Source organism: Salmo trutta, chromosome 7, assembly GCF_901001165.1.
Source record: "Salmo trutta chromosome 7, fSalTru1.1, whole genome shotgun sequence".
NCBI lineage: Eukaryota > Metazoa > Chordata > Actinopteri > Salmoniformes > Salmonidae > Salmo > Salmo trutta.
Genome location: NC_042963.1, coordinates 14,936,726 through 14,957,997, shown reverse-complemented (window position 1 = coordinate 14,957,997; position 21,272 = coordinate 14,936,726). Strand labels below are relative to the sequence as shown.

Genomic DNA, 21,272 nt, shown 5'->3' with positions numbered 1-21,272 from the left:
CCAACCTCAATAACGTTCTTGCGGCTGAATGGAAGCAAGTCCCCGCAGCAATGTTCCAACATCTAGTGGAAAGCCTTCCTAGAAGAGTGGAGGCTGTTACAGCAGAAAAGAGGGCACCAACTCCATATTAATGCCCATGATTTTGGAATGAGATGTTCGATGAGCAGGTGTCCACATACTTTTGGTCATGTAGTGTAGTTCATGATACTGGTATGCTTGAAGCTTTACGAAAGTGGGAAACTGTTTAACAACAATGACCTATTGTCAAATGTAAATCAAAAATGTCTCTTTGCTGTCTTATTTTATTCCCAACACACACACACACACACACACACACACACACACACACACACACACACACACACACACACACACACACACACACACACACACACACACACACACACACACACACACACACACACACACACACACACACACACACACACAAAAAAAGAAGCTGGGAGCAGCAGAGGATTAGCCACAGAGCAGCGCTAAGGGTTAAATGCCTTGCTCAATGGCACAATGGCAGTAGGTGGGATCTGAAATTCTTATACTAGTGGTTATTGGCTCGCTTCTGCCAAATTATTCCCCTGTGAAATCATTACAAGCAGTGACAGATTTAGGTATAGGCGACATGGACAGCCGCCCAGGGGCGGCATTTTGCCGGGGGCGGCACGGGACACCCGCACAAACAATTTTGGAATGGTGACATTTGCACGATTGGTTTTCTATCGCTCATTTGCACGTCACGTCAATGATATCATGTCACCGTGTGGGACTGTGGGTCAATTAACCTTGTCGGAGTGGGCGCCCTGCCTGGGAAGATCTCCCATTCAGAAGTACGAGATGGGGAGGGGGCGGGGGTAGGTTGACCTCAGGTCTCCCCACTGGAAGCCCGAGGTAGGGGGAGCGGGGGAATCTATCAAATAGTGCACCTCTAACTTTGTACAGTATTAATGCAATTAGTAAAATCAGTGACACTACAAAATGCTACCAAATAAACCATAATTCCTTCATAATCCCGTGAATATAGTTTCCGGACATATTGTTGCATTTATTTCTGGTTTGTGCGACATCTTTAAGAATAAAACAAAACCAGTCTGCACGCCACCAAAGTTAATTGGTTTAGTCTTGACAGTGTTGGGGGATGGGTAATGTATTGACACTAGAGTGCCAAATCAACACAAATGCTACATTGTAGCTGGTCCCCTGGCACACGTTATCCCTATGCTAACTTCACCAGCTGACAGTGATTATCTTGTGTAACAAATTCTGCATCAGCCTATCAAAGATCTTAGACTTTATACCCACCAGCCAATGGAATTTCTTAAAATGAGGGATATTTTTATCCTCCAATTTTAAGGTTTACTTTTGTTCCACAAGGTCTGTAAAGTGTCGTGTCCCTACAATATTGTATGATGCATCCTTGACTAGTCTACTAGATACTAAATTCAAAAGGCACATGTTGACATATGACAAAATGTGCCTATCCATTTCACACACATTAATGTGATTTGACAGCAACAAAGACGTATGAGGATTATACAACATGTACGTTTATATTCGTACAGTAAAATAAAAGATGAAGAAGCTTGTGGCCATGTCAAATAGCTCTACTTTACCCCTTCCTGCTATTATTAATTGGTGGCAGGATCCACTAAGACCCAGAGACAGTGAGATACAACCACTGTGAGTTCGAATTCTCCTTGGGGCGAGGTTTTATTTGAGGTTATCGAGTCAAATAACACATATGTGACAAAGTAGATTATACAAATGCGTATGAAATGTTGTAGGATTACATTTAGGTGTACACGTCTATGTAATATAGCCTATGCAATATGATTATTAGGCCATAACAGTGTTTGCTGAAGAAAGGCGTAGCTTCGTCATTCTTAATCTTAATTTTGCTGTTGGCTGCACTTCACTTCACAACACACTAGCACAAGAAATGTAATGCTACATTTTAAGGGGGGGGGGGGATCATGTCGGATTCGAACATGAAGATCTAGTCGCTTTACACTGTGAGCTACAGTTGAAGTCGGAAGTTTACACGGAAGTTTACATTTAAGCTCAGTTTTTTGCAATTCCTGACATTTAATCCTAGTAAAAATTCCCTGTTTTAGGTCAGATAGGATCACACTTCATTTTAAGAATGTGAAATGTCAGGATCATAGTAGAGAGAATGATTTATTTCAGCTTTTATTTCATTCCCAGTGGGTCAGAAGTTTATATACACTCAATTAGTATTTGGTAGCGTTGCCTTATTGCTTAACTTGGGTCAAACATTTCGGGTAGCCTTCCACAAGCTTCCCACAATAAATTGGGTGAATTTTGGCCCATTCCTCCTGACAGAGCTGGTGTAACTGAGTTAGGTTTGTAGGCCTCCTTGCTTGCACACGCTTTTTCAGTTCTGCCCACAAATCTTCTATGGGATTGAGGTCAGGGCTTTGTGATGGCCACTCCAATAACTTGACTTTGTTGTCCAAGCCATTTTGCCACAACTTTGGAAGTATGCTTGTGGTCATTGTCCATTTGGAAGACCCATTTGCGACCACGCTTTAACTTCCTGACTGATGTCTTGAGATGTTGCTTCAATATATCCACATAAATTCCCTTCCTCATGATGCCATCTATTTTGTGAAGTGCACCAGCCCCTCCTGCAGCAAAGCACCCCCAACAACATGATGCTGCCACCCCCGTGCATCACGGTTGGGATGGTGTTCTTCGGCTTGCAAGCCTCCCCCTTTTTCCTCCAAACTTAACAATGGTCATTATGGCCAAACAGTTATATTTTTGTTTCATCAAACCAGAGGACATTTCTCCAAAAGTACGATCTTTGTGGCTTTTTTATGGCAGTTTGGAGCAGTGGCTTCTTCCTTGCTGAGCGGCCTTTCAGATTACGATTTAACAATTGTTGGAAAAATTACTTGTGTCATGCACAAAGTAGATGTCCTAACTGACTTGCCAAAACTATAGTTTGTTAACAAGAAATGTGTGGAGTGGTTGAAAAATGAGTTTTAATGACTCCAACCTAAGTGTATGTAATCTGTCGACTTCAATTGTATATGATCAGTCAGTCAAGTGCATGTGATCTAGTTGCTTTGATTATCAGAGCCGTTGGACTTCTGTTAAGTGCACGTTCATGAGCAAATGTTGGATCACGTCTAACTACGTTGGTGATTTTAATTGGCTGTTGTGCAATTTGAGACAGAGGTCCAGTTTAAACCTGCACTACGTTTGCAAGTATGGACCCATGACGTATTTCAATACGTGAATCACATTTTCAAACGATGTACATACAGTGCCTTCGGAAAGTATTTAGACCCCTTGACATTTTCCACATTACAGCCTTATTCTAAAATTCATTAAATAAAACGTTCCTCATCAATCTACACATAACACCCATAATGCATAATATTTCTTAAACGGAAATACCTTATTTACAAGTATTCAGACCCTTCGCTATGAAACTCAAAATTGAGCACAGGTGCATCCTGTTTCCATGATCATGCTTGAGATGTTTCTACAACTTGATTGGAGTCCACCTGTGGTACATTCAATTGACTGGACATGATTTGGAAAGGCACACAGCTGTCTATATAAGGTCCCACAGTTGGCAGTGCATGTCAGAGCAAAAACCAAGCCATGAGGTTCAAGGAATTGTCCGTAGAGCGCCGAGACAGGATTGTGTCGAGGCACAGATCTGGGGAAAGGAACCAAAACATGTCTGCATCATTGAAGGTCCTCAAGAACACAGTGGAAGAAGCTTGGAAACACTAAGACTCTTCCTAGAGCTGGCAGCTCAGCCAAACTGAGTAATCAGGGGAGAAAAACCTGATGGTCACTTTGACAGAGCCCCAGAGTTCCTCTGTGGCGATGGGAGAACCTTCCAGAAGGACAACCATCTCTGCAGCACTCCACCAATCAGGCCTTTATGGTAGTGGCCAGATGGAAGCCCCTCAGTAAAGGAACATGACAGCCCGCTTAGAGATTGCCAAAAGGAACCTAAAGACTCAGACCATGAGAAACGAGATTCTCTGGTCTGATGAAACCAAGACTTAACACTTTGGCCTGAATGCCAAGCGTCACGTCTGGAGGAATCGTGGTGGTAGCATCATGCTGTGGGGATGTTATTCAGCAGCAGGAACTGGGAGACGTCAGGATTGAGGCAAAGATGAACCCACTAAAGTACAGAGATTTTTGAAGACCTGCTCCAGAGCGCTCGGGACCTCAGATGTGACGAAGGTTAACCTTCCAACAGGACAATGACCCCAAGCACAGCCAAGACAACGCAAGTGACTTTGGGACAAGTCTCTGAATGTCCTTGAGTGACCCAGCCAGAGCCCGGACTTGAACCCGATCAAACATCTGGAGACCTGAAAAATAGCTGTGCAGCAACACTCCCCATCCAACCTGACAGAGCTTGAGGATCTGCATAGAATGGGAGAAACTCCTCAAATACATGTGCCAAGGTTGTAGCGTCATACCCAAGACAAGAGTAATCGTTGCCAAAGGTGCTTCAAAGTACTGAGTAAAGGGTCTGACTACTTGTATAAAAGTGAAATCACATTTACATACATTTCTACAAACATGTTTTTGCCTTGTCATTATGTGGTATTGTGTGTAGATTGAGGGGGAAACAAATCTAATCAAATTTAGGATAAGGCTGTAAAATAAAATGTGGAAGTCAAAGGGTCTGAATACTTTCCAAATGCACTGGAAGTAGTGAGACTACATGTGAGATGCCATAGGGGTTGCTATATTACAATACAATGAATATAAACTTATTTCCATTAGTCTCAGAACATGCACTGAAAAGTACTTCTACATTGAAAGTATTATTCTATCATTGCACCTAACCCCTTACAGCTTCAAATTAATACCTACACTAAAACATTACCACAAACGCAATTAAAATGAAATGCAAACAGTTTATTGAAAGTAACATTAAAAAAAAGTTGTGAAATTACAAGCAAATGGTTGGTGGCAGTGAGCAGAGGAAACAAAGACATGCTTTATACCCATTGCCTTCATACACAGCATCTTATTTTTAATCCAAATGGAAAACTATTCTGTCCCCCAGTAATTGGAGAAAATAAGGTAAATTTGCCTGTTAAGGTGGTAAGTGCACACAATCCAAACCACCATCAACTACATACATTTTATGCAAAAATATTTACAATACTTGAGTATTAAATCAATAATTAAACTATTAGGAATCTTCAGTGCTGATCAGTTAAAATGGAAACATTTATAGTACTGAGACATACAGGAAATCCTGAAATATTTGGGGAAGGCAAGACATTCACAAACCTATATGAAGGCAATTGAGTTCAATACATCGCTTTTAAGTGAGGTAGCAACTTGTTTACAATTCTGTAGGAGATGTGCGCTACTGTACATTTTTCAACAGCACACTCTCCTGGAGCAGCATAGCATCCTTAAAAACAAACTCACTGAGCATAGTCAGTTATAATTTGTGGTCAAAGGGATACTTCAGGATTTTGGCAATGAAGACCTTAATTTAGTTTCCAGTCAGATTAATTGTCTGATTGCAGTTTGAAGAAAGTTGCTAACTAGCATTAGCACAATGACTGGAAGACTATGGGATCTACTAGCATGCTAGTAGTTACCATAGACTTCCAGGCATTGCACTAATCTAGTTAGCAACTTTCTTCAAACTGCAATCAGACAATTAATCTGACTGGAAACTAAATTAAGGTCTTCATTGCCAAAATCCTGAAGTATCCCTTTAAGCTTTCACACCCTACAATTGCAAGCCTGAGAGATGGACGCAGTGCAAATTTCCACACATCTAAGGAAGTATATTTCTAGCATTTTGATGAACTAGGATATTAATACTCTAAGTGCATCTTTCATAACTAGTAACTCTGTCATTGGTAGATAAAGATGAACAAGATTAGAAATGTAGCATTCATTTGAGGGAAGGAAACAAATACAGTTGTGAATTTCATTTTACAGGGAGGAAGTCCTTTTAAATAAATAGCTGAACATATCAAAACAATCTGGTCTCATGGTGCAGATGTCCAGTCGGGTCCAAAATTATAGGCACCCTTGATAAAGATGAGAAAAGATAAAAATACTGAGGCTGTTTGGCCACGCACACCCGTGGTGCTTTGGTGTCAAAAGAATGAACCCCATACCTTGTGTAAAATATTAAGGTCAAAGGTGCCGTGAACTTCACCCACTACCAGAACATTTTAGCTAAAAACCTGGTTGCCTCTGCCAGGAGGCTTGAACTTGGCCACAAGTGGATCTTCCAGCAAGACAATAACCAAGCACATCAAATTCCAAAAGAAAAATGGTTAATTGACCACAAAATAAATAAAACATTTTGCCATGGCCAACTCAGTATCCAGACTTCAACCCCATTCAAAAATCTGTGGTTTGAATTGAGGGCAGACAAAGAATATCAAGGATCTGGAAAGATTCAGTATGGAGTAATAGTCTAAGATCACTCCAAATATGTTCTCCAATCTCAAAACATTTTAGGAAAAAGGGTTCAGTGCCCTTATCCTCACAAGGTGAGATATTGAAAACAGGGTGCCAATAATTTGCCCCCCCCATCATCTTTTTCAACAGAAAGTATTACTTGTTAAATCAATTATCCTTCTCGGAGCAATTGTATTATAAAAAGGTTGCATAAATATAGCTCCCCATTTGTATTTATTTTATAAAGTATTTTTTGCTCATCTTCATCAAGGGTGCCAATCATTTTGTACCCGACTGTACATAATTCAGTTATGACAAACATGTGGAGAGAGAAATAAATCAAACTCCTAAAAAGAGCAAATCTCAATGCTTCAACTGTCAATCATATTTTTCCTTTGAGTAAAGTGTGGCTCACCCCAAATATGGCATTGAAAGATCTGAATTCAGGCTTGCAAGTTTGCTTTGAACTCAGATAAATATGTCCCTGGACACTGTACTATGCTAAGTCCACCCAAACCTGCCTTCTGCCTAGGCTACATGATTGAAGTGATGCGTGTTGTGCCGAGACGGGTTTTAGGTTAAGAGGTAGTCAGTCACTGGTTGTCCTGTCTATTGGTCCCGTTTCTCCTTAACTGGGGCAGGCTCCTCAGCTACGTCCCCTCTCCTGGTTCCAGTCCTTCAGGCCCTCTGGCAAACTGGTGTCCTCTTCAAAACTGCCAGTCCCCTCCACAAACTCCTCATATGTCAACTTCTCCTCAAACGGCCGTGGCCCCAGCAGCTCCAGCATGTCCGCCTTGTACAGGACCTCCTTCTCTAGGAGACACTTCCCCACCTGGGGAGAGAGGAGAACAGTGATGTTGCAGTGACATTCATGACACATTAGGAATGACAGAGCCAAAACAGCAGCTCTAGGGACTACTAGGTTGCTTTAGCTCAGAAAAAAAAAAAAAAAAAAGTCTTTCAAAGAACTCATAAAAATCCAAATAGCTTCACAGATCTTCATTGAAAAGGGTTTAAACAGTTTCCCATGCTTATTCAAAAGAACCATAAACATGCACCTGTGGAATGGTCATTAAGACACTAACAAGCAGTAGGCAATTAAGCTCAGTTATGAAAACTTATGACACTAATGAGGCCTTTCTAACTCTGGGGGAAAAAAATAAAATAAAAAGATCCCAGGGTCCCTGCTCATCTGTGTGAACATGCCTTAAGCATGCTGCAAGGAGACATGTGGCCAGGGCAATAAATTGCAAAATCCATACATGCCTAAGACAGCGCTACTTGGAGACAGGATGGACAGCTGATCATCCTCGCAGTGGCAGACCATATGTAACACCTGCACAGGATCGGTACATCTGAACATCACACCTGCGGGACTGGTACAGGATGGCAACTGCCCGAGTTACACCAGGAACACACACTCCCCCCATTAGAGCTCAGACTGTCCACAATAGGCTGAGAGAGGCTGGACTGAGGGCTTTTAGGCCTGTTATAAGGCAGGTCCTCACCAGACAACAGCAACAACGTCACCTATGGGCACAAACCCACTGTTGCTGGACCAGACAGGACTGGCAAAAAGTGTCTCAGGGGTGATGGTCGTATTTGCGTTTATCGTCGAAGGAATGAGCGTTCCACCGAGGCCTGTACTCTGGAGCGGGGTCGATTTGGAGGTGGATGGTCCGTCATGGTCTGGGGAGGTGTGTCACAGCATCATCGGACTGAGCTTGTCGTCATTGCAGGCAGTCTCAACGCTGTGTGTTACAGGGAAGACATCCTCCTCCCTCATGTGGTACTCTTCCTGCAGGCTCATCCTGACATGACCCTCCAGCATGACAATGCCACCAGCCATACCGCTCATTCTGTGTGTGATTTCGTGCAAGACAGGAATGTCAGTGTTCTGCCATGGACAGAGAGGAGCCCAGATCTCAATCCCATTGAGCACATCTGGGACCTGTTGGATCGGAAGGTGAGGGCCATTCCCCCCAGAAATGTCCATGAACTTGCAGGTGCCTTGGTAGAAGACCGGGGTAACAGCTCACAGCAAGGACTGGCAAATCTGGTGCAGTCCATGAGGAGATGCACTGCAGTACTTAATGCAGCTGGTGGCCAGACCAGACACTGACCCCCCCCCACCCCCCCTTTGTTAAGGGACACATTATTCCACTTATGTTACTCACATGTCTGGAACTTGTTCAGTTTGTCTGTTGAATCTTGTGTATGAACATATGTTAAGTTTGCTGAAAATAAACGCAGTTGACAGTGCAAGGACGTTTCTTTTTTTGCTGAGTTTAGATGTGTACCCTTGATAAGACAGCATAAAGAGTACTCTGAAAACCTTGGAACTACATGATGTTCATGTAGGTCAATGCAATTCTCACCTTGTCCACACACTCTCTCTTGTCCATAATGAGCGCCATGGTCCTCTGGTAGGCGCTGTCCACCAGGTCTCTGACCTCCTGGTCTATGAGCTCTGCCGTGGCCTCGCTGTAAGGTTTATCCATCGCCATCTCCCCCTGCTGAGGCAGGTCAAACGACACCTGGCCTACCTTCTCACTCATCCCAAACTGCACTACCTGGAGGCCAGAAGTTGTGGGGGGGGGGGGGGGGGGGGGGGGGGGTGGTCATAAATACAACAGGTACTATGACAAAGCAACACTTCCCAAAACAAATTCCTATCAACATTGTTGAATCATAACCATTGCTTTTCTGACTGTCTGGGGAGTCATTTAAAAAAAACTCTGGACACAGTTCTCTAGGTTTCACCTATAAAGAGATTATTAAATGCATAGAAAGAGAATGAATAGAACAGACAAATCATTGACTTGAATGGGGACTCCTATATCTATACATTTAACCCGATATGCAAAATCCAGATAGATAACCTTGTGTGTGGAATTTATTGTTGACATAACACTAAAAAAGGAAAATCAGCGCCAAGTGACTGACTTAAGACATGTTACCAAGTATAATAGAGCCACGTGATCGTATACAAATGTAAGGAAGGTTTCAAATGATTATGTTTTAGTCAAACATATGTTTGGGCTTCTTGCGGTCAATTTGACCATCCGCTCCAGAAAAAAAGAAATCCCGCGGCTGAATCTAGTTGATGATCCTTGCAGTACCTGTGCGTAGGCTGACTGGGTGACCTTCTTCAGGTCGTCCTGAGCTCCTGTGGTGATTTTCTCAAAGAAGACCTGTTCAGCCACACGTCCTCCCAGCATCATACACATCCTGTCAAACAGCTGCTCCCGCGTGTACAGGTACTGCTCCTTGGGAACGTAATGGGCATACCCTAACCCCTTCCCTCTGGGGATAATGGACACCTAGAGGAAGAGGGGAGCACATGGCATTAGAAGAGTGAAAGAAAATCCACTTTACAAATCCAGGGTTCATACACATTTTGACAGATGGAATTTTATGACTTAACCAAGTTTCCATGACCAACAATTTGCAGCGTCTATGCAAGTATTAAAAAAATAAATAATAATGTATATCGACACAGGTAGGATGCTCTGATCCCATGTACCATCTGTTGTTGTGCAAGGCACTTAATGCCCCACAAAGTATAATATAAAAGTATATATATATATATAATCCAAAGTCAAATGGCTATGGTAGGCTACAAATATATTTTTTGCTGAAGCAAGCCCACAAATTCTCTTCAGGAAATGTACCTTTTCTAGTGAAGTCATATTTATCATAGCTACCTTAGTGTTTACTTTGCAGGCTGACTAGCATCTATTGTGTTGCAATTTCCCATACATTGGATTCCCAAATCAACTGGAAGTACATCTGCAAAACAAGTTGAAGCCACATAATGCAAAAGAAATACTACATAATCTTTTTTCCTAAAATTACTGTTATGACTCTTGAGTCACATGATTCAATTCACTGTGACAAGTGAATAATTTGTTTAAAAAAAGTTTCAAATCCATCTTTCCAAAATGTAAATCAACATTGTATAACCTTATTTGTAAGTCGCTCTGGATAAGAGCGTCTGCTAAATGACTAAAATATAAAAATTTGCAAGTGTCAGTGGAAAGTTTAGGGCAAGACATGAAAACATCAAGCCTGTTAACTAGGAGGTACAATATATCTTTTTCAATTGGCTACGTAGTTAGTCTGTTCTTTATCATATTTTATAGGCTAGGCCTACCTGCTGCAACGTCCAACTGTCTCTCCCTGCTGACATGTACTGTATGTTTAACTGATAGATGCGCACGCACACACCTCAATGTTTAATGTAAGTATTTTGTCTGTAATGTCTTTCGTTGTGTCGGACAGCGTTTCAGTTAACTGGTAATAGCCGGCTTTTGAAAAAATAATTTTAAAAAAGCCGATAAATACAATTGGAGCTGGTCAATTGTCCAGTAGCAGGGGGGAAAAAAAATACATTAAAAAAAACATTGCATTGAGAAAATGCATTTTAACCGATTCATTGATTGAAATAGCAGTCGATGTTGCGTGAGAGCTGCTGATACAGCTCTAAAAGCTGTTTGTTGATGCTGGAGTGAAACGTGTGCTTTAATAAGCCCAATCATTGCGCAACAATTCTTAAGGCAATCACATGTAAATATATAAATGGCCACGATCAAAAATATATTTTTTTCCCCTCAACTGGTAAATTGAAGCGAGCTTCCCATTTGCCATTCAAGTGCACAGGCAACTAGCGCTGGCTTCAGCGCTTCACACCACTTTGCAATGAGCTGGAAACATATGCATTTCAAAAACATGTACTTAACGGTTTAAAATCTTAACGTTTTACTACATATGAGGCATCTTACCTTGCTTCAAAGTAGACCAGACAATTTTACCAAACCTGCAGGCAGTTAATTCATTTTATAAAGACTTCCAGACACCATTGAAACTAGTAGCCTTTTTCTCTTATTGGTTTTCAAAATCAACTTTATTTCATTTTTCAGCAGCCAAAAGGCACAATCCTAGTCATACCCATGCTAGTTTCATATTTAGATATTCCCCTTCTACATTTCCAACGGATATCGTCATCTCGGTAACGGTGTTTTCCCGCTAATTACATTACTGAACGAACATTCCTGTGTAGCCTACTGCCCCGTGCTCATTTCTGCACTTATGTGAATAAATAATGGTTTATCAACATTTTGATCTGTTGCATGAGACTCATTGCTTTTTAACGTTTTCTGCATGTAGCCCATAAGCCTTCTGGTTGTATGAATGTGGGATCTAATCACCCGACAGTCTGTTTGGAATAGGCCATTTCATTCTGGCACAGAACGACAAGCAACGGTAAACTTTTTACTATGGAGGATAGTAGATAGGCTAGTGATTGATGTTCGTTACTCGTCTTGTTGTCTGAGGAAAAGTAAATGTGGACAGTTAGAATAACATAGGCGGTGCGTGGGTTTCACATTCGGCGAAGCTAATTCATCCTGACTGATGGCAGCCCATTCTTGCATAATCAATGCTTGGAGTTTGTCAGAATTTGTGGGTTTGTTTGTCCACCCGCCTCTTGAGGATTGACCACAAGTTCTCAATGGGATTAAGTTCTGGGGAGTTTCCTGGCCATGGACCCAAAATTGATGTTTTGTTCCCCGAGCCACTTAGTTATCACTTTTGCCTTATGGCAAGGTGCTCCATCATGCTGGGAAAGGCATTGATCATCACCAAACTGTTCCTGGATGGTTGGGAGAAGTTGCTCTCAGAGGATGTGTTGGTACCATTCTTTATTAATGGCTGTGTTCTTAAGCAAAATTGTGAGTGAGCCCACTCACTTGGCTGAGAATCAACCCCACACATGAATAGTCTCAGGATGCTTTACTGTTGGCATGACACAGGACTTGAACGTAGCACTCACCTTGTCTTCTCCGGACAAGCTTTTTTCCAGATGCCCCAAACAATCGGAAAGGGGATCCAGAGAAAATGACTTTACCCCAGTCCTCAGCAGTCCAATCCCTGTACATTTTGCAGAATATCAGTCTGTCCCTGATGTTTTTCCTGGAGAGAAGTGGCTTCTTTGCTGCCCTTCTTGACACCAGGCCATCCTCCAAAAGTCTTCACCTCACTGTGCGTGCAGATGCACTCACCTGCCTGCTGCCATTCCTGAGCAAGCTTTGTACTGGTGGTTCCCCGATCCCGCAGCTGAATCAACTTGAGGCGGTCCTGGCACTTGCTGGACTTTCTTGGGTGCCCTGAAGCCTTCTTCACAACAATTTAACCGCTCTCCTTGAAGTTCTTGATGATCCGATAAATGGTTGATAGGTGCAATCTTACTGGCAGCAATATCCTTGCCTGTGAAGCCTTTTTTGTGCAAAGCAATGACGGCACGCGTTTCCTTTCAGGTAACAATGGCAGACAGGAACAATGATTCTAAGCCCCACCCTCCTTTTGAAGCTTAGCGTCTGTTATTCGAACTCAATCAGCATCGCCAGCCTTGTCCTCGTCAACACTCACACCTGTGTTAACGAGAGAATCACTGACATGGACTCAGCTGGTCCTTTTGTGGCAGGGCTGAAATGCAGTGGAAATGTTTTGGGGGAATTCAGTTAATTTGCATGGCAAAGAGGGACTTTGCAATTCATCTGGTCACTCTTCATAACATTCTGGAGTATATGCAAATTGCCATCATACAAACTGAGGCAGCAGACTTCGTGAAAATGTATATTTGTCATTCCCAAAGCTTTTGGCCACGACTATGCATTCTAACATCGGAATTCAGTAAGAATGACGCACACCGTTGAATCAGAGTTGCATGTTCTGTTAAGATGAACTCCAATAAACTAAAAGGTGATTTCTGGCATTCTGAGCACCATGGATGGACGCCCTAATCAGGTTGCGCAACCAACGCATATGGACCCGGTACATTTCTTAAATAACCGGTAAATTAAAATGCTGCCAGTCATGACAGGCACCACATTTCCCTAATGGAAGGAAGCCAGTAAGACCACTTGTCGCTATTGGCGTTGGCAAATGCGAATCCTAATAAATCAAAATTACCTTGAGCAGTGGGTCAGCATGTTGCAGGAACCAGCCCACTATTGCATGTCCAGCCTCATGGTATGCCACAGTCTTCTTTTCATTGGGCTGCAGCACCTGGGTCTTCTTCTCAAGACCTACAGGGAGATGGCGAGAGAGAAATAATGGTGAAGAACAGAAGTTTCCATTTAATCCCCACCCCATCTTCCTAAATATGTGACATTTACAAAGCAGAGACCACACAATAAAAGGCGCTGGAAGACATTGTACCCACCGCCGACGACCCTGTCGAGGGCCTGCTCAAAGTGTTTTCCTTCCACATGTGGGTTGAGGTGTCTAGCAGCGATTAGGGCAGCCTCGTTGCACACGTTCGCTATGTCGGCTCCTGATGAAGGCGGAGAGGATGTTTAAAAAGACAACATCAAGATAATCAACATGGCATCTTCTCACACAGAGCAGCTCAACTTGCCAGTGAAGCCTGGTGTGGCGGCAGCCATCTTCCTGGCCAATCCGTCTTTGGCCATAGCAGGGTCCAGTTTGATGGGCCGTAAGTGCACTTTGAAGATGGACGCCCTGCCTTTGATGTCAGGTGGGCCTGACACATGGACATGTATTAGATTTTATGAAACGCTCATGTAGTCGGATTTTAAAATTGTTATGTATGGGTTATAAATGTGTTAAGTCCTTATGTAGGTGTACATAGTCTTACCAAATAGTATTAGATGTCAATATAAATATGCAGTAAGTTGCCATAACACTGAAATTACCACAGCACACTGTTGCCTGAGCTCCAGTTTAATTTTAAGATTCCATACCTATGTAAATCTGCCTGTCAAATCTACCAGGCCTCATGAGTGCAGGATCCAAGATGTCCGGTCTGTTGGTACCCGCCAGGACAACCACGTTAGTGCTGGTGTCGAACCCTATAAGAAAAATAACAGGGAATGAATCTTACAGTATATGCATTACAGTTCATAAAGTAAACAATTTAGAGTAATGGTGGACAATAACAGCTTTATAACAGATGAAAGAGTAACAAACAGGGGACATATCCGATTAACAAACATTATGATAGTGAGTGTGATATTAGATGGGGAAACTGTCACCGATACTTACCATCCATCTCCACTAGCAGCTGGTTGAGAGTGTTCTCCTGCTCACTCTCGCCCCCCAAATTTCCCCCGCCCCTCTTGCGTCCCACCGCGTCTAGCTCATCTATGAACAGGATACAGGGGGCATTCTTCCGGGCCAAGGTAAACATGTCTCTCACCTACAGGGAGAAAACAGTCAATACTAGGTCCTTAAAACAGCTTCATTCACATCCTCTAAGCAAAGTATTTCCAGTAAAACGGATTGAAATGTATCCCTGTGGTTAGCTAGCTATAACTACTTTTAGCTATAATCTAAAATGCACATAATTTGAAATGGATGTTATGAAGTCAGCTGTAAGTGTTTCCTCTGGCTCTATTGTGTACTCACCCTGGCAGGCCCAACACCCACAAACATCTCCAGGAACTCCGAGCCATTGACTGTGATGAAGGGGACATTGGCTTCTCCTGCTGTGGCTTTGGCCAGCAGGGTCTTGCCTGTGCCTGGAGGTCCAGAGAGCACCGCACCCTGAGAACACACACGAGATTTAAAATACCTGAAATGGCGTCTGATGAAAGATATAAAAAAACGGACAGTCATTTGTGATGGGTTGTGAAAAGTCATCATACAACATCTAAAATCAAAACACATTTTCTCCCTTGACATTACATTGAAAGGTGTTTCAGGACTAGTATGACTGCGGTTCTCATCCCTTACCTTTGGGATCTTGGCCCCCAGGTTCAAGTACTGCTGGGGGTTCTTCAGGAAGTTAACAAACTCCAGGATCTCCAGCTTGGCCTCCTCACAGCCGGCCACATCCTTGAACTTGGTGTTGATGTTGTACATCATCTTCGCTGGTGATTCACTGATGCTGAATGGGGTGAAGGCGGTCCAATCACCACCTCCCATTGGTCCCCGTCGCAGGGAGAAGAGCAGGAAACCAATCAACCCCAGGGTGGGGATCACGCGCATCAATAATGTCCTGTAGGAGGACACATTATAAAATGATGTCTCATAGTTAAAGCGTCAGCTTGAATGTGAAATTTGACTAAGTCTGCCTCTAATTTTGGGGTGAGCAAGAGTCTAGCCCTGTGGAGGCATGAATTGCTGTGTGTGTAGTATTGTTCTTCTATCCTCATGTGTACCCAAAATCCCCTCAAGAATAGCAAAACGTGGGGACACTTCCCACATCCCCATGAGGACAAATGCTGTTTTAAGTGTAGGTTTACAAAAAGGGGTTGAGATTCTATTTAAATATTTGTAGGTTCCCCCAAGGATAGAAAAACAAGTTAGGGCAGCACGATATGGGCAAATAATCAAATTGTGATTTTTGTACCAAATATTGCAATTTCACATCACACTTGGGCAAACTGTTCATAGAATGATCATTCTAATTTTATGGTTGGAATACAGTGGGCACTTGTTTGGCATGACAAAAGGGAAGAGCTGGTTGCGACAGAGTAGGAACCAAAGCGTTGGTCAGTGTTTCCCATGGAACCCTAATTGGATTGAAATAGATGGGTACATTCAAACAGAATATTCTTTGCCTTTTCCTCTGATTAAGAACAAACTGTTGCACAAACAATGCTGATATGCTCCACCACTGGTACCAGCCTGTATTAGAGCAAAGGCTTGCTAGCAGGATTTTCCCCATCAGTGGCTTTAGCTAGCTAGAGATTAGCATTAGGGGCTAACAATTATTTTTTGGGGCACAATTGCAGCTTGCTAAAGACCAAATAACTAGCATTTTGCAGTGAACTAGTTACAAACTAATAGTAAAATATAGAAAATGTGGATTTATATTAAAAGAGATTCTGGTACTTGTATACTTTTTAGCCAGTAGTTCTGAAAGTATACTGAACAAAAATATAAATGAAGCAATTAAAGATTTTATTGAGTTACAGTTCATAAGAAAATCAGTCAATTGAAATAAATTAGGCACTAATCTATGGATTTTACATGACTGGGTAGGGGTGCAGCCACCATGGGTGGGCCTTGAAGGGCATAGGCCCACCCACTAGGCAGCCAGGACCACCCACTGGGGAGCCAGGACCAGCCAATCAGAATGAGTTTATCCCCACAAAAGGGCTTTATTACAGATGATCCCGCAGGTGAAGAAGCCAGATGTGGAGGTCCTGGACTGGCATTACACATGGTCTGTGGTTGGGAGGCCAGTTGGACGCACTTCCAAATTTTCTAAAACGACATAGGCAGCTTATGGTAGAGAAATTAATATTAAATTCTCTGGCTACAACTCTGGTGGACATTCCTGCAGTCAGCATGCAAATGGCACGCTCCCTCAACTTCAGACATCTGTGGCATGGTGTTGTGTGATTAAACTGCACATTTTAAAGTGTGCCTTTATTGTCCCCAGCACAATGTACACCTGTGTAATGATCATGCTGTTTAATCAGCTTCTTGATATGCCACACCTGTCAGATGGATGGATTATCTTGGCAAAGGAGAATGCTCACTAAGAGATCTATATTTTTTGATAAATAAGCTTTTTGTACATTTGGAACATTTCTGGGACTTTTAACAACAACTCATGTTTGGGGACCGAAACTTTACATGTTGTGTTAATATTTTTTGTTCAGTGTAGCATTCATGAGCAAAAAGTGGGCCCCAGAAATTGGGTACTACATCACATACTGTATGTGCAGATATGTGCGCCACGTCATTGCTCCCTCGCATTCTGCTGTGTGCATCTTGCTAGCTGTCACTCAAACGGCGAGGGGCTGAAGCTCATTGGATGAAACTCAAATTGTTATGGGGCTGGCCCATGGGAGAAATGCCCCAGTATGGCTTTCAGAAAAGTCGCTTTCAAACTTGAGATTTCGTTGCCATTTGAGGTAAGACAGAAATTCTGCATGTATGAACAACACATTAAACACATCCAGCCCAATGCGGGAAGTTTGAAAAATACTTACTAGTCACCAAAGTTCTAGAGCATGTCTTTAAAGAATCGAAGTGGAAATGCTCATTGTTTCCGGTTTAGAAAAATCGGTTGACTGCGTGGTGATTGGTGAATACATGCAGAGTGAATCTCGAGCATGAGGAACTGCCTACTTGAGACAGGGTGTGTGGGAAGCATCAAAGAGGAGAGACGGAGAAAACTCCACCAACTCGAGCAATATATCAAAAGTAAATAAATTAAAAATGGTGTTACAGACGGCTAGGTGGCATTTCAAATAATCGCAGCGATATGGATATTGCGCATGTCAATATCGCAATTTCTATTAAAATGTGATTAATAGTGCGTGTGTATTAACTCACCCATCACTTTTTGAGCTGTACACAACAGCTGCCCTATGAGAGGACTCCACGCCCAGCTCATGGTGAGCCGCCTCCAAGTTCCTCTCGAAGAGGTCCACACCACCGATGTTAAACCACACATGGCCCTGGGGAAAGACCACCAATACACGTCAATAATATTGACAAGGCTGCAGCATCCAATGTATCCACCAAAACCTAACTTCATTTAATCTTGTTTGCTATATTCTACTGAAAGATTATTCCTCCTGAGTGAATCTTTATCAAGCGAGTCATCATGCTATCATCTAAAGTTTGTCACTGTTTCAGATCCAGAGACTGGTCTGTTTCCACCTACCTCATCAGCTCCTGGTAATGGAATGACTCTCACATACTGTTTGTTGACAACCTCTAAACTGTCAACCTGTGAAGAAAACAAACTGCTTTAGGAAGGCCTAGCTGTAAAGAAAACACCATGACAAATCGATGGAAACAAAATAAGTTCTGTAACTGAACAATTACTATTGTATTTTTTTAAATAAAATTTAAAACAATCAGCATGCATTTCCATGTGCAGTATTCACTGAATTGTTGCATTTTGTTCTCACCATTCCTCTGCCAAGGTAATGATAGACAAAGTCCTTCCAGGTGATCTCCTTGCCTCTGTCACTGAACTGATAGTAGAGTGTGGCAGATGATATCCCAATTATTAACATTACCAGGGCTTGGAACTCCTTCTCATCCCATGGGATGTCTCCCTAGTAAGGCAGAGGAAAGGGTAAACATGGGAGAAAAATACATTTTAAAAAGTCATGTTGCAGTATCTGCATGCAGTTCCACAGAAAGTCACACGTATATGTAAACATCCCTCAAAATAGGGCAGTGGTACCCAAATGGTTTTGGTTACTGTACCACCAACTGAATTTTGCTCTGCCTGGAGTACACCCTCATGTGCATTTTAGCAGTAAGCCTACAGTCTCATGAGTGCTCAAGTACCTCTGGTTGGGAAGCAATGGGATAGGGAGTAATACTGTAAGACAGACAATTCACAGCACATACCTTCTTCATGCGGCTCCACCAATCTTTCCCTGCTCTTTTCCTGCCACTTCCACGGCCTCCCCTGCCACGTGATTCCTTCCCTTTACCCTCTGCCAAGCAAAAGTGAATGATAGCATTACATTGGTCCAGCCAGTGTTGATTAATAGAGCCCCATCTAGGTTGGCAGATCGAGTCAGGGCATAGTTCTGCGTTCATGAAGCTAACCAGGACATTTTAGACACGACTCTTAGGTCTTACCTTTTGGAGGCTCAGCGGAGTATAGTAGTCCATGAGATGACAACTTATTTTGTACAAGAATCTGAAGAGGAAAGCATTTGGAGTTATCATAGCTGGTTTAGCTAGCTAACTTGGCTAGTTGGTTGAGCTTCTGCCTAGTAACGTTAGTAGCTATACTAGCTAAACTCAGCAAAAAAAAAGAAACGCCCTCGCACTGTCAACTGCGTTTATTTTCAGCAAACTTAACATATGTTCATACAAATATTTACACAAGATTCAACAACTGAGACAAACTGAACAAGTTCCACAGACATGTGACTAACAGAAATTGAATAATGTGTCCCTGAACAAGGGGGGGGGCACCAGCTGCATTAAGTACTGCAGTGCATCTCCTCCTCATGGACTGCACCAGATTTGCTGTGAGATGTTACCCCACTCTTCCAGCAAGGCACCTGCAAGTTCCCAGACATTTCTGGGGGGGGGGGGGGGGAAATGGACCTAGCCCTTACCCTCCGATCCAACAAGTCCCAGACGTGCTCAAATGGATTGAGATCCGGGCTCTTTGCAGGCCATGGCAGAACACTGACAATCCTGTCTTGCAGGAAATCACGCACAGAACGAGCAGTATGGCTGGTGACATTGTCATGCTGGAGGGTCATGTCAGGATGAGCCTGCAGGAAGGGTACCACGAGGGAGGAGGATGTCTTCCCTGTAACACACAGCGTTGAGATTGCCTGCAATGACAACGAGCTCAGTCCGATGATGGTGTGACACCTCCCCAGACCATGACAGACCCTCCACCTCCAAAGCGATTCCAATCCAGAATACAGGCCTCAGTGTAACACTCATTCCTTCGACGATAAAGACGAACCCGCCCATCACCCCTAGTGAGACAAAACCACGACTCGTCAGTGAAGAGCACTTTTTGCCAGTCCTGTACGGTTCAGCGACAGTGGGTTTGTGCCCATGGGCAACGTTGTTGCCGGTGATGTCTGGTGACTTATAACAGGCCTACAAGCCGTCAGTCCAGCCTCTCTCTGCCTAATGCAGACAGTCTGAGCACTGATGGAGGGATTGTGCGTTCCTGGTGTAACTCAGGCAGTCGTTGCCATCCTGTACCTGTCCTGCAGGTGTGATGTTAGGATGTACCAATCCTGTGCAGGTGTTGTTACATGTGGTCTGCCACTGCAAGGCCGATCAGCTGTCCATCCCATCTCCTTGTAGCGCTGTCTTAGGCGTCTCACAGTACGGACATTGCAATTTATTGCCCTGGCCACATCTGCAGTCATCATGCCTCCTTGCAGCATGCCTAAGGCACATTCACACAGATGAGCAGGGACCCTGGGCATCTTTCTTTTGGTGTTTTTCAGAGTCAGTAGAAAGGCCTCTTTAGTGTCCTAAGTTTGCATAACTGTGACCTTAATTGCCTACAGTCTGTAAGCTGTTATTGTCTTAACGACCATTCCACAGGTGCATGTTTATTAATTGTTTATGGTTCACTGAACAAGCATGGGAAACCGTATTAAAACCCTTTACAATATAGATCTGTGAAGTTATTTGCATTTTTACGAATTTTCTTTGAAAGACAGGGCCCTGAAAAAGGGACATTTTTTTGTTGTTGCTGAGTTTATTTAAGAGGCACAGATAGTCCTGACAGTCATAACATGTCTAGCCACGAATTTTTTTGTATGCTGTAACGTTATAGAACAAGCTAACTAGAATGGCTAATTAGCGTACACCTAATTTCAGTTGGCTGGATGATCACATAACAAAACAATCTTACCCTGACAGAACAGCCACGGAAGACGGGCAGTACAGATAAATTCCTTGCCGACACCACTGAACTGCGTACACAAGGTTTTACTGCGATCCGTAAAGGTAAAGCAGCCGTCGAGAGAAGCCCCAACATTTGAGCCATTCTCCGGCTGCCACTTGCCGTCCACTCTGAGAAATAATAGCTGCTTTTCTTGATATGCTGTCCTCTTACACTTCAACGGTGCTACAATACCAGCCACCGCGCTTGGCTTTTAAATGCAAGAACGTCATCCAGAGTTTGACCATTGAGGACTCCAATAACCTGACCATAATCATGCCTGACACAATTTATGTTGGAATGGACATATTTCTTTATGTATTATTTGGATATGGTTGACAAATTATATAAAATGTAAGCATATTCAAAATGCAATTAAAAAAGTATACGAAGTGTTCAATAGATACAAGTGTACAGCTTTAATAAAAATAAAATC

At 42.9% G+C, this 21,272-nt stretch overlaps 1 protein-coding gene across 1 annotated transcript; it reads right to left on the bottom strand.

Annotated features, from left to right (window-relative positions):
- Positions 1 to 6,855: 6,855 nt before the first annotated feature.
- LOC115196998 (AFG3-like protein 1) lies at positions 6,856 to 21,028 on the bottom strand. The gene is made up of 16 exons (XM_029758101.1): positions 20,807 to 21,028; positions 19,045 to 19,105; positions 18,808 to 18,896; positions 18,357 to 18,506; positions 18,107 to 18,172; positions 17,773 to 17,897; positions 15,214 to 15,478; positions 14,887 to 15,024; positions 14,524 to 14,677; positions 14,223 to 14,330; positions 13,877 to 14,002; positions 13,682 to 13,792; positions 13,429 to 13,544; positions 9,579 to 9,779; positions 8,835 to 9,029; positions 6,856 to 7,288 (listed from the first exon to the last, which is right to left on the bottom strand). The coding sequence occupies exons 1-16, from the start codon at positions 20,939 to 20,941 to the stop codon at positions 7,103 to 7,105; spliced, it is 2,226 nt and encodes a 741-aa protein (XP_029613961.1). The 5' UTR covers positions 20,942 to 21,028; the 3' UTR covers positions 6,856 to 7,102.
- Positions 21,029 to 21,272: the final 244 nt, after the last annotated feature.